The following is a 16,889-nucleotide window of genomic DNA, read 5'->3' as shown; positions in this document are numbered from 1 at the left end:
AGTCAGCTGTAATTCTAGTGGGTATAATTTAATGTGATTTGTTGCTTTTCTCTAAAACTTTTAAGATTTTGTCTCTGACATTCTAGATGTCATTCTGAATGGACTTCTGATATTTTGATTATAAGGTGACATGAAGAGGTTCTTTTCTGGTCATAGCTGTTTGGGGTTCTGAATACATTACTTACAGATATGTTTATTTCTCTTGTTTTGTGCTGAGGTTTGTGAACATTTACAGTGTAAAGGCTTTGTCGTTGGTATAGGAATCTCATTAGTCACTTTGCAGTGATGTACTTTGGGCAAAGCTAACTATAATCCTTTGCCTTGGTTACTTTGAAAGGGTAGGGTTTAGTATAATGACCTAACACTTGAGTTCTCTGATAATCTAGCATTGTATGTTAATGTCACAAAGGTAATCTGGGTATTGGTTTACAGAGAAAACCCTTTAATAGTGACAATTATGGGATCCTGATGTTATCAAACAAATCAGCTACAGTAGAATCACCCAAGACAAATTGGATATTACTACACCATATGAACCAATTCTGTACCACCTTTGCCCTAAAGAAGAAATCCATATAAACACTAACACAACCTAGGTATTACTTATAGCTGCTTTGTTCTAAATGCGACAGCTGTATCTCTGCTAAGGATTAAAATGAATTTTACAGTAACTTTATAGTTAATAACCTAAAGATTAATAAAGCTTTATGGCCATACTATTAAAGATAAAGAGGGTTGGGTCCTGGGGAACACAAGAAAAAAAATTTTAAGAAGAAAAATTTGAAACCTTAAACTATAGGATATGAAGAGAAGAGAAGAGGGACAAAAGATTTTATTGGTGAGTAAAAGGATGTTTATAGAATTAGGTAAAGGTAACAGAAGAAAATCCATGAGAAATAGAAGAAAAAAGGAAAAAAAATTTATAGAGAATAAAAATAAGAGAAAAAAAGGAAGAAAAATAAAAGGATTAGAGAGGGGAGAAAAAGAAGAAAAAAATAGAAAAAAAAAAAAAAGAAGCAAGTTAAAAAGACAAAGCAAGTTTCCCCAAATGCCAATAAACCCACGAAGAAGAAACAAGAAAGGAAAGACAGACATGCACACACTTCTCTGTGATTTTTGAATGCAAGGTTTTCTTTCTAGATTCACAATTTTATGACAGTGTCCAAGTCAAGAAATGTGCTTGCTCACGCTGAGAGATAAAGAAAGCAGTGAGACTTCAGATCCATTCTGGATGCAGGCGCCAGCAGGCAGTAGGTGTAGGATGAGAGCTCCAGTGCCGTCTTTCAAATCCAGAGCAACTAGGTCTGAGCCTGGCCTCCGGCTATGGGAGCAGGCCCGTGTCCTTTAGCACAACCCCTTCAGGGAGTCTCTTTCTAGCCTGCTTTCTGAGGTTGTCTCTCACGTCCGTCTCATGACCGACCACTGGGAGGGGAACACTGGGAGCCCTGAAGTAGAGCTGCCCCGCAGCCTCTCTGGAATGATGACTGACCAAGCACTGTCCCTAGGGACCTGGTAGCTCCAGGGACATCCTCAGCTGTAGCCTGTCAAAGGACTCCTAGGGGAGCAGACTCTTGTGCTGTCCCTGCAAATCACAGTATAATTACTGCAGTACACTCCAACATCTCATTTCTCCTGGGGTCCCCTGTAGACCCAGCATTTACTTGTCTCTGTAGGTTTGGTTTCCCTTTCTTGCTAGCTGGAAGCCAGGGAGAAAGTAGTGCCTGTTACCTCCTTTTTCTGCATTGCATTGTCTTTTTTCAACTTTTTATGACTTTTAATTTATCTGTGAGATCCTTCTTGGCTCCAGGGAATCTATCTATCTGTCTTGTCTTGTCTTGTCTTGTCTTTTCCTTTTCTTCCTTCTCTCTCTCTCTCTCCCTCTCTCCCTCTCTCCTTTCTCAAATTGCTGTTTCCCAGTGTGTGAATTCCAACTCTTGGAGAGGCTAGTTGTAGCCACTTACCAGTCCACCATCTTTTCTGTCCACAACTCCCTCATCTGTTCTTCTATGTCATTTTTTCTAGGTTAAAAAGTTCTTGACAGTAGTTATTTATTTTGTATTTGTAGCTTTAGAGATTAATGACACTTAATTTTTATTAAGAGAATAAATGGTTTCTTTTTTAAAGTAAGATATGGATACGATACCCATTAAACTACCTTCAGCTTTGAGACTTAACTTCTCCAAGCTCTTAAGCATGTATCTTCATTTGAAATTGTCTCCTTTATTTCCTGTTGCAAGCAACACACCATTTGTTTTTATTCTATCCTGCTGCTTCTCTGACCCAGGGAGAGAGTTAATTGTTGGAAAATCTCTGTATCATTCCTGAAGTTACTTGGGAATTTTGAGGTGATCTTTGTTGTTCTAAACTAGCTCTAAATTTTGACTTTTTTGAGTCAAATTTATTTATTTTGGTACTGGAGATCAAACTCACATCCTCATGCTTGCCAGGTAGGCACATGGATCACTGAGCTAAACCGGCCCTCATGTTTACTTTCTATGAGTAAAATTAGGTTTTTCCACTATCTGCTGTTCACAGAATCTCTTTTTTTAACTTTTTGATCTTAGAAGGGTAGGGAGTGTTCAAATACAGACATTGAGAACGTTTGGTGTGGAAGAAGTACATCTGTAACATGCAGACATCAGTGATGACCTATTTTCTGGACATCAAATCGGGAAAGCAAAAGTATTACATTGGAAATGTACCTAGACCCAGGCCTGAGTTCTTTGGACACTGGTTATTTTAAGCATCTATAACTTAAAATGCCTCATTGTGCATTTTGAGAGCTTCATTTGGGATTTGGTAGTTTTATCCTATCTTTTTGGGAATTTCCTTGTTCATTCCTCAATATTCTGTGTTAGTATGAAATTGCCCTCATCTTGTGATATTTTTCCAGGGTGTTACCCTAACAGACCTTCAAGAAGCTGAAAAGACTTTTAGCCGTTCAAGGGCAGAACGCCAAGCTCAAGATCAGCCTAGTGAGAAGCCTGTCAATACTGCAGGGCTGGAAGGGAGCAGCGAGAAGCAAGATCCCTCAACAAAACTGGCAAAGGAAGCTGGGGAGAGCCAGCAGCCTTGGGGCAGAAGTCTGGATGAGGAGGTAGGCTCATTGGGTGCCATGTAATGTGCTAAAAGCAGCATATTTCGGTGAATCTGTTCCTCACTGATAATTGAAGTGCTGTTTCCTTTGCAGTGTACCACTCTTTTAAAAAGCTGTTTGTAGCCAGGAGTGGTAGCACACACCTGTAATTCCTGCACTCTGGGTGAATGATGCAAGAGGATCGAAAGTTTGAGCCCAGCCTCTGCAACTTAGTACCCTAGCGAAACTGTCTCAATTTAAAAATAAAGGATTGAAGGTGTAGCTCAGAATAAGGGTCCTGGGTTTGCTCCCCAGTACCACAGAAATAAAGCAAAATACTGTTAATGGCTGTCTTTGGTTGGCAAACCTGTGACTGAAAAAACTCAGAGGATGCTAGTCTTTAGCCTTTGTTTTTCTCTGGGAATTAACTGATGCATTTGAATAAAAATGTTTCTTTTCTAAAAAGGGAGGTCATTGGTAATACAATGCAAATAAAAATACAAGCATTTATTGAGGTTTATGCCAGGTACTATTTTAAGCATTTTGTGTGTATCAATTCATTAATCCTCAAACAACCCTCTGAAGTAGACATTACCATTTCAGTTTTATATGTGGAATCTGAGTCACAGAGGCCAAATATTTTACACATCTAAGGAGCAGGTAAATAAGGATTGTAACACTTTTAACATAGGAATTCTGTTGCTGAGACACAATACCTGACACCCACAATTTAAAGGTGGAGAAGTTTATTTTGGCTCACAGTTTAAGAGGTTTCAGTTCATGGTTGGCAGGTGGATGGGCCTATGTGGAGGAAAGCTGCTCATGTCATGGCAGTCTGAAAGCTGGGAGAGCAAACAGAAGAGCAAGGGAAGGGAGGTACACCCTTTTAAGTCATACCCCCCGCCGTGACCTAACTCTTAACAGCAAGTCAGCTATGAACTCACCACCAGATTGATCCACCAATGAGTATAGCACCATCATGATCCATTCACCTTCCAAACACACAAGGCTTTTGCAGGATACCCCAGATCTAAACCGTAACACAGTCTGATTTGACATTTGCTCTCTTAACCACTGATGTTCTCCAAACAGCTGCAGACTTGAGATCTTACAAAGTATTCCTGGAGGTCACTTTTGGGATGAACCCTTTGATTTATTTTTCAGTTCTGTGTTGGAGTTCTTAGTCACAGGTACAAGGTTATATTTAGGGCAAACATAATCCCTGGTTTACCTAAGATGATTCAAATTACAGCTGTTGTCTCTGTGTAGTTATCATTACTATTCCTTCTTTGTATTGTCAAAAGTATCCCATTAGAGACTGAAAAATTTTATGATCGCTATAGTTACAGGAGAAAAGAGTCTGTTTCTCACTGTAACTCTTAACTGGCTAGTTTCTGTGTGCTAAGGTTCTGTTGCATATTTTGTCTTATCTGCTATCCTTTATTTATTGAGTATTTATTACTGAATATTGTGCTAAACACCTAACACACATTATGTCATTACCAAATCCTCACCATTTGGTCTAAAGACAGTTTTATATCCCTACTTTACAGATGAGGAAGCTGAGGCTCCAAAGTTTATTTCATTTTATTGCTTCTATCTTTGTATTTTTTAAATTTAAAAGTTTAGAATCTCATGGTAGCATGTGCAAGGCCCTGAGTCCCATCCCCAGCACCTCAAAATAAATAAATAAATAAACAAACAAACAAATAAATAAATAAAAAGAAAGAAAGAAAGAAAGAAAGACCTCTTCATTGTAAACTTAATATGTATTAGGATTTATCTCTTGGTATTCCATAAACCATGTTAAGGTTATTGTCAGTTTTGTCTTAACTCATAAAAAATTTTCAAAGTGAAAATGAGAATATAAAAGAAGTTTCAGGGGACCAAGCATGTAGCTCAGCAACAGAGCACTTGTCTAGCATGTGTAAGGTCTTGGCTTTATTCCCAGCACCATATAAAGATGATAAATGAGGGCTGGGGATTTAGCTCAGTGGCATAAGCACCTGCCTTACAAGCACGCAGTCGTGAGTTCAATCCCTGGTACTGATTTAAAAAAAAAATGATAAATGAATGAGTGCATAAATGTTTCAGTAGCTCTTTTTATGGCTAGTTGGAGAGTATTCAGAAATAGGTAAAATGCTCATATTTGTTCTTTGATGATTCCTACATTATTCTTCTTCATATTCCTGAGTCTTTTATTTTCCTACATAAACTTTGCCTCTCACTGCTCCATTTTAAGAGGGCCATTATTCTCCTTTTTTCCATTCCAAGATCAAAAGAATTTTTATTAACATATCTAGTGCCCTTTGATCATTTTAGGAGTTATTTCCTGGACTACCATCAACATGATGGTGTGGTCAAAGTAGGAGTTTTATGCGAGATATAGATTTTAGTTCCATGGATCATGTCAACTATTAATAAACCTCTTAATTTTAAATTTAAAAAAGCCCATTTTGGACAGGAGATTTAGCTCAGTGGCTTAAGCATCTGCCTGGTAAGTACGAAGTCATGTGTTCAATCCCGATACAAAAAAAAGCCCATTTTGAATAAATCTGCCATTGTCTTGTGGATTATTTTCAGCCTGTCTATCGTCGCCTGAGGTGTCCAAGTCAGCCAGAAAAACCAACAACCTCAGTGTTACCTTCTGTTTCAAGACCCTCACTCTATACCAGTTCCCATCTGCTACGGACAAGTAGATCTTCAGTCCCTGATACTGAGAGTTCAGAGACTGCCACAAACACTATAACTGCAAAGGAAATGGACAAGAATGGTGCGTAGCATTTAAAAGATATGTGCTGCTCCCCAGTGTACATGCCCCAGATCAGTAAGAACCATATTTTGTTTTCTTTCTGGTCAGAGAGTGAAGAAGCAGATTTAGACGATCAGTCCTCTAATCGACTGTCCATCCGAGAGAGGAGGCGGCCCAGGGAACGTCGAAGAGGCACAGGCATCAACTTCTGGACAAAGGATGTAAGTGGATTGGTCCATTATTTTTTCTGTTGAATTCAAAAGAAAACATCCTACATTATACCTTGAATGCTGAGGAAAAAGAAAGACTCAACTAGTATGAAACTTACTTGGTATGTCCCTGCTGGATAGCTGGGACCCAGAGAAGTGCTCAGCATATCACAGGCATTCAGCAAATAATTGAAGAATTTCAAACTCATGTAGTCAGCAATATCTTAATACCAAATATAAACAGCGATTCTGACTAAATATTTTAGGAAAGATACAACAATTTCAAAATCTGTATGTTAACACAAGTTCATTTGACCCAAACATATCCCTTTAGTGAAAAAAGGGAACAAATAATATAAAACAAATAAACTTTTAAATAAAGGTGTACCAATACCTATTAACTACAGACATGCATTCGGTGTTTCAATGCACCCTCCTCCATATCATGTTCTGTGTCCTCTCACTCAGCCTTGTTGTTGACATTTTAAAAACTTAAGTGTTCAGTAACTTGAACCAGAGGCCCCTCATTACTAGTAATTCATTTAAAAAGTAAATTAAATCTAGTCAGTGAAATGAGAAGTGAGACAGTAACTGTTACGTGTTAAAAACTATCTTTTAGATAAAAGTATTTCCTTATTACAGGGCCAAACAAATGGATAATGTGTTTCCCCCAGTGCTGGGGATTGTACTTAGAGGGTTGCACATGCTACTGAAGCACTCTGTGCTTCATCTCCAGCCTGTATCTGGTAACTTCTGACAGAAATGAAATTATTCACTTTTCTCAAAGAGACTTTTTTTCTCCCTGGTTAATCTGACATTTTACTCTAGGTGACATTCTAAGTTTCCCTCCTGTGACAGCTGTTAAAAGTGCCAGTCATAGCAACACTTGGCTGTCAGTTCTCATTGCTTGTGTTTGAACTGCCAAGATGCATAATTGATAGGAACTGACCTTGTTGTATTCCGAGATGATCCTCTTGTTTTTCTTCCACTTTTTCAGGAGGATGAGGCTGGTGATTCTGAAGAGGTCAAAGAAAGCTGGGTAAGTGACAACCCAGTGAGACTTGTCTTGCTCTTACATATACAGTTTTCATAGAAGAACAGGCCCTGTGCATAATTGTGCTGGGGAGTTTGAAGACAGACATTCCTCTGAGAAGTGTGGCAGGAGTTAGTTCATGGTTCGTATCATATATTGATGCCCATGCTCTTAGACAAGTTTCCAACACCCATTTATGCCAGCTGCTAGTCTCTAACACCAGTATAGCCTTCATTTTTTTCTCTCTTGAATGTTACTGGATTATATGAAGTACTTGGAAGTCTTTGGAAGAAAAGTAAAAAGTGGTATTAATCTCCTTGTGAATATCCAGTAATAAACAGGGACGAACATACATGTATAGAATGTAAAATATTATTCTACAAGTCATTTATATTTGACTTTGAAGTAAGGTTCTTCTATAACTCCATCTCTGGAAGCGTGACATCAAACCCCTCTATACAGTTAAAGGCCCAGAGTTCCTGAAGATGATGATCTAGGTTCCTGTGAATTGCTCAGGTGCTGTAGAATGGTGGTGGTTTCATCTCAGTATTGTTTTGCAGAAAGGATGGAATTTGATTTTGATTAAATTAAGTAAAATAATACGTTTTTCTGTTTTAAATTGTGTAAAATTCTTGCCTTTTTATACTTAAAAGTTCTCACAATTTACTCAAAAACAAACTGAAAATCAGCAACTAATTATTAGCAAAGGATTAGTATATTGTCATTGACCAGCCTGTCTAAACAATCATTGATGTTGTTCCTGAAAGCTGTAGTCATGAGGACTAATGATAACACAGGTGAAATCACATATCTTTGATTAAAGCTAATGCTGCTTCACAAAAGTGAGTTGTATGATGTGGAAATACTGCCTTGAGGTTTCCTGGGGGCAGAAATGTTAGTGTGTGTCTGTTTGCACGCATGCAAACAACAGCAATTCTTAGATTCTTTATGGGGCTAGAAAAGGCTTTTATGGCCAGCAAATTATAGGAAGTTTCTTTGGGGAACTAATATTTAAAGATAGAATTTGAATAATAGATTACAGAACATTGAAATGGAACATAATCCCTAGAGGGTTATACAGGCCATTTTAATGCAGAGTTGCAACAAGAATGGTTTTGTTGTCATGGAATTTTTTTTTTAAGTAAAAATGTTTCTCTGTTTTTATAAATGTCTTGGCACTGGGAAATCTAGCCTATAATACCAAGTAAAAAAAATTAAGTTTTTTTTGTTTGTTTGTTTTTTGCTACCAGGGATCAAACTCAGGACCTTGCACTTTATAAGCAGGCACTATGCCACTAAGCTATGTCCCCAGCCCAAGATGATCTTGATGTAGTGCTTCTCAGAGAACTTCATTTTAGGACCATTGACTTAAAATTAAGTAAGAAAATTTTTTTTTCCTGGTTTTTGAAGAAAAGCAGAGACTTTTGAGAATGGTATAAAAGTCATTTGTCAGGCTGAAAAATAGTACATACGTTCAATTGCTCAAGGCATCTACTAATATTTAGCATGTGTCAAGCAGACTTCATTGTAAATCTAAAAGAAGTATATACAGCCTGTTACCTCTGAGCTGGTGACTTGAATGTGTGCAGGCCAGTAGGGTTTGGCACTGTGTTCCAATCTCTAGCCCCATCCATTGGCAGAAAGAAAAGCTAAGTAAACACTGGGTGAGAAATTGTCTTTGTTAGTCTTGTATTGGCTTTCTTCATTACTCCATTTTGTTTCTGTGAAACTCTTAATTTGTTTTTCTGCCCCTGAGCCCTCGTAGGCATAAAGCCTTGTAGGCATAAAATTGTCTGTAGGGGCCCACGGAGCAGCATACTGGAAATGGTCTGGTTTTGTAAATGGCTGCAATTCTACTTCAAGACAGTCAGCAGACTATTAGGAATCTTATGTTCACTTTTTCCTCCCTACTTTCACATCAAAATATCAGACAGGGGGCTGGAGATTTAGCTCAGCAGCATAAGTACCTGCCTTGCAAGCAGGCGGTTGTGAGTTCCATCCCTGGTACCGATAAAAAGTTAAAAAAAGTTAAAAAAACAAAACAAAACAAAAAAAATCAGACAGTAGAGATGAGCTAGTCAGAGATGGGACATTCTATTGAAATGTCACTGTCAGTTGTTCAGTGTGAGTTGTGCCCAGATGCCTAGGGTATTCTTTTCCTTCATGATTTTGGTTTCATAAAGCTTTATGTGCTATGGAGGTCATATCTGCTCCCTTTTCTCTCCTAGCCTACTCTTTAATAATGGTATCTGTTATTTTTAAAGTTCACAGTTCCCAAGACTCATATACCTATTAAAAAACTGAAATATAACAAAAAATACGTAAATTTTAAATGAACCACTTGGCATGTTTTGATATTTGCATCTACAAGTATAACCACCACCCCTATTAAGATATAGAACTTTTCGTTCACTGTAAAAAGTCCTCTCATGCCTCTTCCCAGACAGTTCTCTCTCTTGAAAGGTAAACATTCTGATTTCTTACACTATTTATTCACATTGACTATTAGTATATATGGAATCATCCTGTTATCATCAAGGGTAGAAAGGAAAACTTCAGTATTATCTTTGCCTTATGCCACTAGGAGGATTAGGGCAAAGTGATTTCGAGGACATATGAATTTTCTCCCAACTTTTTAAAGATTTCAAAGGAAGATTCCTTAATTTCTCACCCATATGTCAGTAATAACAGCATGGTTAAAAAGACTTTTCTATTGTTTAACCTAAATCTCTGTTGATATCATGAAATCCACTTCCTTTTTTTATGTACGTAGAAAAATGTAAACAAAATTTATAAAATTATGGCCAAGAATGGCCCTGACAGATGCTCTCTGTAGAGTAAATGAAGAAGAGGTCAGGCAGGCATTGCTGTGCTATTAACAGTGAAGAGCAAGGAACACGATGAGAAGACTGGAACTTGACTGACACCCAACATAGTGTCTAGTTTTAGTCAAAACTCACCCCCATTGGTAAATCATCAGCCAGTGAGACCAACAAAGAATGTATAATTTGATGTCTTGCACTTCCTTGACAGATATATTCAAAACAGTTCTATTTCACTATCCACATCAGGTTTTTGACAGTCACAGGAAATCGTTTTTTTTTTTATTTAAAGAGAAAAAAAAGAAAGGAAATAAATAAAGCAGTAAAAGGGTACAAATAATACAGTATTTCAAGAAAAAAAGTATATAGTAAGAAATCACCAGTTAATAGGTTACATGTTATCTTCCCAGGAACAGTTGTCCAAATTACGAAATTAAAGCATATAAAGTGGACATTCATACAGTGAAATTGGAGACAGTTCCATTCAATGATCCAACAAAAGCTCAGTAATATGGTTTTCCATCCTACACACTCGAACGTACCTGCGGTTATATCCCTTAGTCCACCTTCCTTTCCTCTCTTTTTTACAATAACAATTAGACTTTTTGGGTTTTATTATTGTTTACTTTTTTTGAAGAGAATAAAACCAAATGTGACTAAGCAAAACAGAGTCAGTTAAAACAGAAGGGTGAGCATAGCACATGATGCAAAAATAGAATACCAGGTGATCAAAAGTGGTTACCATTGTGCCTCTTGCTATTTTTAAATCGAGTTATCTCTATCATTAGGTATAATAGAATTGATCAAAACAGTACAGAACAAGACCAATAAAACCTACTCTGAAGACCTTGCAGGACTTCAAAAAAAGGTTAATAGTCAAACCATAATGGGCATCATAGTATATCTTATTGCCTTCAAAGTGGTTGCCTATACCCTCAAACTTGATACTATCAAACAAAATAGAATATAGAATAATCAGACAGAACAAGATGGGAAGAGCAATACTGGGGTTCAAATCGGGTTAATAGGAAAACCAAGAAAGTTACTATAATATGTCCCACTATTTTTAATTTAGTTTTCCCTTAATTAAAAAAAATAAGAGAAAATAGATCAATTTTTTAAAAAGGGGGGGGGGTGAGATAACAGAGGACAATTTAACAGAACAATGCAGGGCAGAACCGAACCATTCAAGCATCATTGTGTTTCACCATCAGATAATCTAATATAATAGTAGTCGCCATAGTGCCTCTTTTCCTTGAATTATTTGAGTGTAACTTCGTATGCTATAACATCAAGCATATCAAGACAGTGTGAAGCCATTCAAGAGAATGCAAGAATTACAGGGTATTTAGAACCAGCTAATAGAAAACGAACAATGGTTTCTTTATTATCTCTTTGCCTATGAAGAATTTTGTTTATATTATAGCATATAGTGAAATATAGTAAGATACAACATGTTAAAAGTCACAGGAAATCTTAAAGAGATTCGTTGTCTTGCTTAGTCAAAAAGAAACTAAATCAGAATCTTAATTTGAGGAAGAAGTTATTTCCATCATGCCTAAATGATTCGGTCATACTTTTATATCCAAGAGTGTTTGGTGTTTTCTTTACTATAGGGTAGTCTGAGGGATACTTTGTCAAATGTCCAAGGGTTGGCTAAAATGAAAATAGTAGTAAACCTTAAGTTAGGTAGAGGGCTGGGGATGTAGCTCAGTGGCACAGCACCTGCCTGTCAAGTGCAACACTTTGAGTTTGATTTCTAGTATAAAAAATATATATAGTAAATGTTAGTAATAAAATAATTACAACAGTGTATTATAATTAAATCACTATTCTTGCACTTTTGGGTTATTGAGTAAAATAAGGGCTAAACTTGATCACAAATATTTGATAATTAATATTATAACAATTGATCTGATAAAAAGTTTATTAAGTGGTGAACAGGCAATAGAATGTACAGTGTGGATTGCTGGGAAGAGGGATAATTGATGTTGCAGACAATACAGAGCAAGATGGCAGGAGATTTCATCTCATTCACAGAGCATCACACAATTTAAAAATTATGAGTTATTCTAAGATTTAAAATTTTCAGACACCAGCTGACTACAGTATAGGTAACTAAAACTGAAAAGCAGAATTGCAGACAAGGTGGGGACCTGCTGTAGTAGAAATGGCATAGAATGTGTGCTATGGGAGGAACACAGTCACACTATGGCAGGTGAGGACCATACCTTTTCCTCTTACCCATGTTTTTGGCCTGCCTGCCTTTTGCTTTATGTTAAGTTTTATTTATTGCATTCTCCCCCGCTACCCTCACCCTCCCCATTTATTTCTCTGTAGCAGCCTTGTTTTCCAAACCAATTCTATCATATCACTAGAGGGCACAAGTGGTCAACAGAAAAGATGTTGATATGCAGCAGAATAGTGATATGCAGCAGAATAGCTGAGCAAAGCTAAAATACTTTTTAAGGAGTTGTTTACAAACCCAGTTCAGTGCATCTAAAGGTATTTGCCTTCCAACTGGTTTTTGGGTTGTTTTGTTTTGTTTTCAAGACATAGTATTACTACATAATTCTGGCTGGACTTGACCTCACTACATAGCCCAGACCGGCCTTGAGCGCTTGGTGATTTTCATGCCTCTACCTCCCAAGGGTTTACAGGTATGCAGCTCCAAGCCTAGCTGTACTCCAACTTTTGATATCATAGAATTAGAAAGGAATTTAGAAATAACTCAGTTTAGAAACAACATTGCAAAGTTAAAACTGTAGCCCAGAGAAGTTAGTAATTATTTTGGGTACAAAATCTGTTAAGTGATCAATTCCCTTCATCGAGGAATCTCACTATGCCTGAAATTAGGGTTTATATCCATTTTCATACCCATTCACCCATTTGATTTTTTTACTCAGCAGGTTACATGTTCGAATTGACTTACTAGTAGCGTCTCACCTCCTTGAGTGAAGGAACGTCTTCTTGAAGGACAACTTAAAAGTCTACTCAAAGTATCAAGATTCAGTGGGTAGAGAGAGCATCAGCATGCTTCTGCTGTCCTTGACATAGGTGGGTAGTTGTATTGGTCAGGAAGTAAGAATTTTCATAGTTTTATCAGGAAAATGTTTCCCACCCTACTCCTTGCAGAATCTCTGTTGCTTTAGGAAAATGAGGTGATACTCAAACCTGAACAAAACCACCAAAAATTCGTGGTTTACCCTCAGAATTCCTAGTGAGGCTGTCCTAATCCTGAATGGAACTAGTAGATTGGATTACTAATCATTCCTGAAAATGCACTGGTAAAGGAGATATTTCATGGATATCAAGGTACTTGTCTTAATAACTGGTGATGTGCTACTGGCTAGATCTGTTAATATCGTGTTTTAAGCAATTAAGTGTAAGGTTTTCAAACTAAGAACACAACTGAGATTTGTTAGCAAAACTTGATTTTGAACTTAATGAAAAATAAATGCCCCAGAAATGTTTCTAATACCAAAAGCCACTAAATGCATTTTCCATTTTGTCCTGCCTTCCCTTTTATGTCTTCCTCTTCTTTCATTCAACAAGTGTTTTTAAGTCCCTATTATGGTCAGGCATTTGTCTAGATACTAGAGATATAACAATAAAGTTCTGCTGTTATGGAATTTACATTCTAGTAAGGAGATAGCTAATAAAACAAGTGTGTAAAGTAAATTCCATATTAAAAGGTAATGAGTGCTGTGGAAAAGCCATTCATGGTAAACAGGGTAGGAAAGAATCAAAAGTCTGACTCTGTACATAAAGAGGGTGGTCACAATAGGTCTTAGTAAAGAATATCATTGGAACCTAAATTATAGGAAGTGGCTAACCATGCAGACATAATGGTGGTGAGGTGTTACAGGCAGAACAGCAGTTGCAAAGACCTGCAGGCAGGGCATGGCCAGGATGCCGGAGGACAGGCAGGAAGAGCCCAGCGTGGCTGAGTGAAATGAGCAGAAGGGCTAGAAGGTGTAGGTTGGTAAGTCATTGTGAGAAGTTCGGCTTTTATTTATTTGTTTGTTTATTTTAAAAACTATATTTACTTAGAAGCATTCAGAATGCCAGCAAAATGCTGCAACTTTTTTTTTACAGGTAGAGTGGTACTCAACTAACAGAACAACAATTATTCCTTATAAGGTGCATCAGAGACAACTGAAGATGAAAAACTACCATCTCCAAATATGACTGATTTGTGCTGTGTACCAACAAGAACCTGCTTAACTTTCCGTGCCAATTTACAGCCCCCATACTGTACCAGGCAAGGTTAATAGCAATTAAAAATACTACCAGGACAGGGCTATCTAAAGACACATTTGATAGTGTGTTAACTATACAAAAAAAAAGACACTGCACAATTTAAAAACAAATCTTACACAGCCTCACAAAAGGAGTGAGTTGTGTACAGGCTGGTTAAATGTTTTATAGCCAAGAAAAAACTACACTAGAACCAACTTACTCATCATCATCTTCTTTTTCTTCTTCCTCCTCATCTTTTTGTCTGCCTCATCATCCTCATCCTCCTCCTTTTTGTCTTTTTCAGCTCCCTTTTTTGCAGCATCAGGTTTTCCTTAGACTCTAGGCAGCGATGTCCTTTTTGTACTTTTCCTTGGGCTTAGAGCCTCCTTCTCATAGGGCTGCCTATCATCTGCTGTAGTATTATTCCATATTCCTCCCAGTTTCTTTGCTACATCACCAGTGGAGAGGCCACGATATTCTCCTCTGACTTCTGGACAATACTCAGAATAGAACAAGAATACCAAAGGAGGACTCTTGGGAGCATTGGGATCCTTGAGCTTCTTTTTGTTTCTCCCCTAGAGGGAATATAAGTTTTCATTTCTCTTTGATAACAAGCCTTGTCCACCTTCGCCATGTCTTCAGGTTTTCCTTTCTCTTTAGCAGACATGGTCTCACACTTCTCTGAGCACTTCTTAGAAAACTTTAAGTTAATGGAAGCACCTGGGTGGTGCTGCTTGTGCTCCTCTCAGCAAGTTCACACAAAGAATGCATATGATGACATTTTGTCTCTTGGCTTCTTAGAATCTCCTTTGCCCATGTTGTTGTTTTCCCCAGCAAGGCAGAGTCACCCAGGGCCATCTAGCTTTCACTTGCCCTGACACTGTCTCTGTAGAGCTGAGTGTACTGCAGTGCCTGTGAGAATGGGAGCCAGATACCAGAACTTTGGCTGCTTAAATGAATGTGTAGGTATCTATTGTAGAGTTTTGAGTAGAAGTGTTATACATTTATATTTTAATGAATCATTCCACCTGCCATGTTGATGAATGTACTCCGAGGAGATGCTAATAGAAGTCGGGTTATCAGAAAGCTATTCCTATAATATAGGAAAAGTAGATGGTGGTTTGGACTCAGATGATAGCCGGCAGAAAAGATGCAAGAAGTCGTCATATTCAGGATGTCTTTTGAAGTTAGAACCACCTAGATTTGTCACAACAAATAGAGCAAGAAAACAAGAGGTGGTTTTGCCATCAAAGCTTTTAGGTAAGGAAAATGAAAGGTGGATTTTTCTTGAACTGAGGTGGAGAATACTATGGGGAAAAGTAGATTTGATAGAGAAAAAGCAATCATTTGGTTTTGGCTTAGAAGTGTTAAATTTAAAAAGTTTGATTGATGTATTTTCATATGGAAAGATCACAAGAACAGTTGGATATAGGAGTCTGGGTTTTGGTGAAAGATTCCACCTGGATATATAAACTTGGATGTCAGTAGATATATAGCTTGTACTTAAAACCATGGAATTAGAAACCTCACCCAGAGAGTAGTTGCAGACAGAGAAGCAGCCCAAAGACAAACCCTGCGGCACTCCATAATTCAAAGTGAAAACAGCAAGAGCCAACGTAAGAGATTGGGGATTCCTAGCACTCAGCACCAAAAATATAAATTCACTTTGTTTCAAAAGCAAAACAATAATACTCAATTTTGTTGTTGTTGTTGTTGTTGTTTTAACATTTATTCTCAATTCATACAGGGATATTACCCATGAGCTCTGCTCAGCTGTTCATGTAGTAGTGCAGGACAGCTAGATATCCCAGAGCATCCTCTGACAACTTTTGAAATAAAAATATTACCTCTGTGCAAACCTTATCCAGAGGACTTTGAAGCCCGAGGGTATCATGAGACTATTTTTAGCCATAGCACAGAGGTTCTGTGGTTTAACTGTGCCTACAAGTGATCTACTAAGCTGGCTTAGTCTTTATTCCCTTTGCTGAATTCTTTCCAGCTTTATTACACATTTGAATAATATTTCTGTTTCAGTTAGAAAGTATTCTTTGATAAACTTATTTCTAGGTAGTAAAATTTATCTCAGTGATGACTAGAATAGCCATTATAGAATGGATTTTAAAACTGAAAGAGACCATCTAACTACCAGGCCTAGTGGTACACGCTTATAATTCCAGCACTCTGAGAGCCTGGGCAATTTAGTGAGACCCTGCCTTTACCAGGGTGGGGGGGCAGGGAGCCATCTATTTCATTTGACTGTGTCTTGATATCTGTTACATATCTTATGTCATTCACTTATAAATTGTTATGACAAGCAATATACTATAGAATGCAGACCTAGGGGCGAGACGCTCTGGGTTTAAAGTTACAATTATTTTCCAAATCTGAGTTGCTAAGTCAGATGAGGATAAAGCTTTGGAATGCTTTCACTGAGCTTAAATTATGTCATTTTGAAGCTGTTTACTTACTTTGAAAATGGATTTTGGAGAGTAAGAGAAGTAGCCCAAACTCTTCTATCACTCTGGCATGTCTGACATACACCTGAAGAATTCTGAGGAATAAGTTTTAGAACAGATTGCTAAGATGGGGGAAAACTGAGTACAAAGGGGAAGTAAGTATAAGACCAAATGGCTCAATTTTTGCTTGGAACTTTCTGAGCTCCTGAGTAAATCAAATCCCTGCAAATTTTTCCCTCAACCAAACAGGTTTTTATTTTTATGACTAATTTACTCCTTCTGGTTATGCTTTTTTATCA

General features: G+C 37.5%; 1 protein-coding gene and 1 pseudogene across 14 annotated transcripts in view; one reads left to right on the top strand and one right to left on the bottom strand.

Annotated features, from left to right (window-relative positions):
* The window catches only part of Ppp1r12b (protein phosphatase 1 regulatory subunit 12B), a 235,775-nt gene that overhangs the window by 145,051 nt on the left and 73,835 nt on the right, over positions 1-16,889 (top strand). For 11 of the 14 annotated variants that reach the window (XM_063240119.1, XM_003474831.4, XM_003474830.5 and 8 more), the window contains 4 exons: positions 2,894-3,097; positions 5,660-5,849; positions 5,937-6,049; positions 7,035-7,076. In XM_063240119.1, coding sequence (XP_063096189.1) covers positions 2,894-3,097; positions 5,660-5,849; positions 5,937-6,049; positions 7,035-7,076 — 549 coding nt within the window. Of the gene's footprint in view, positions 1-2,893; positions 3,098-5,659; positions 5,850-5,936; positions 6,050-7,034; positions 7,077-12,798; positions 12,950-16,889 lie in introns of those variants that run through there. The other 3 variants (XM_023567137.2, XM_023567136.2, XR_010044527.1) reach the window with 3 other exon arrangements.
* On the bottom strand, positions 14,351-14,951 carry LOC100730212 (high mobility group protein B1-like; annotated as a pseudogene).

Source organism: Cavia porcellus, unplaced genomic scaffold (genome assembly GCF_034190915.1).
Source record: "Cavia porcellus strain 051 isolate PalLab524CR breed Dunkin Hartley unplaced genomic scaffold, mCavPor4.1 scaffold_29, whole genome shotgun sequence".
Classification (NCBI taxonomy): Eukaryota; Metazoa; Chordata; class Mammalia; order Rodentia; family Caviidae; genus Cavia; species Cavia porcellus.
This window is presented reverse-complemented; position numbering and strand designations above follow the sequence as displayed.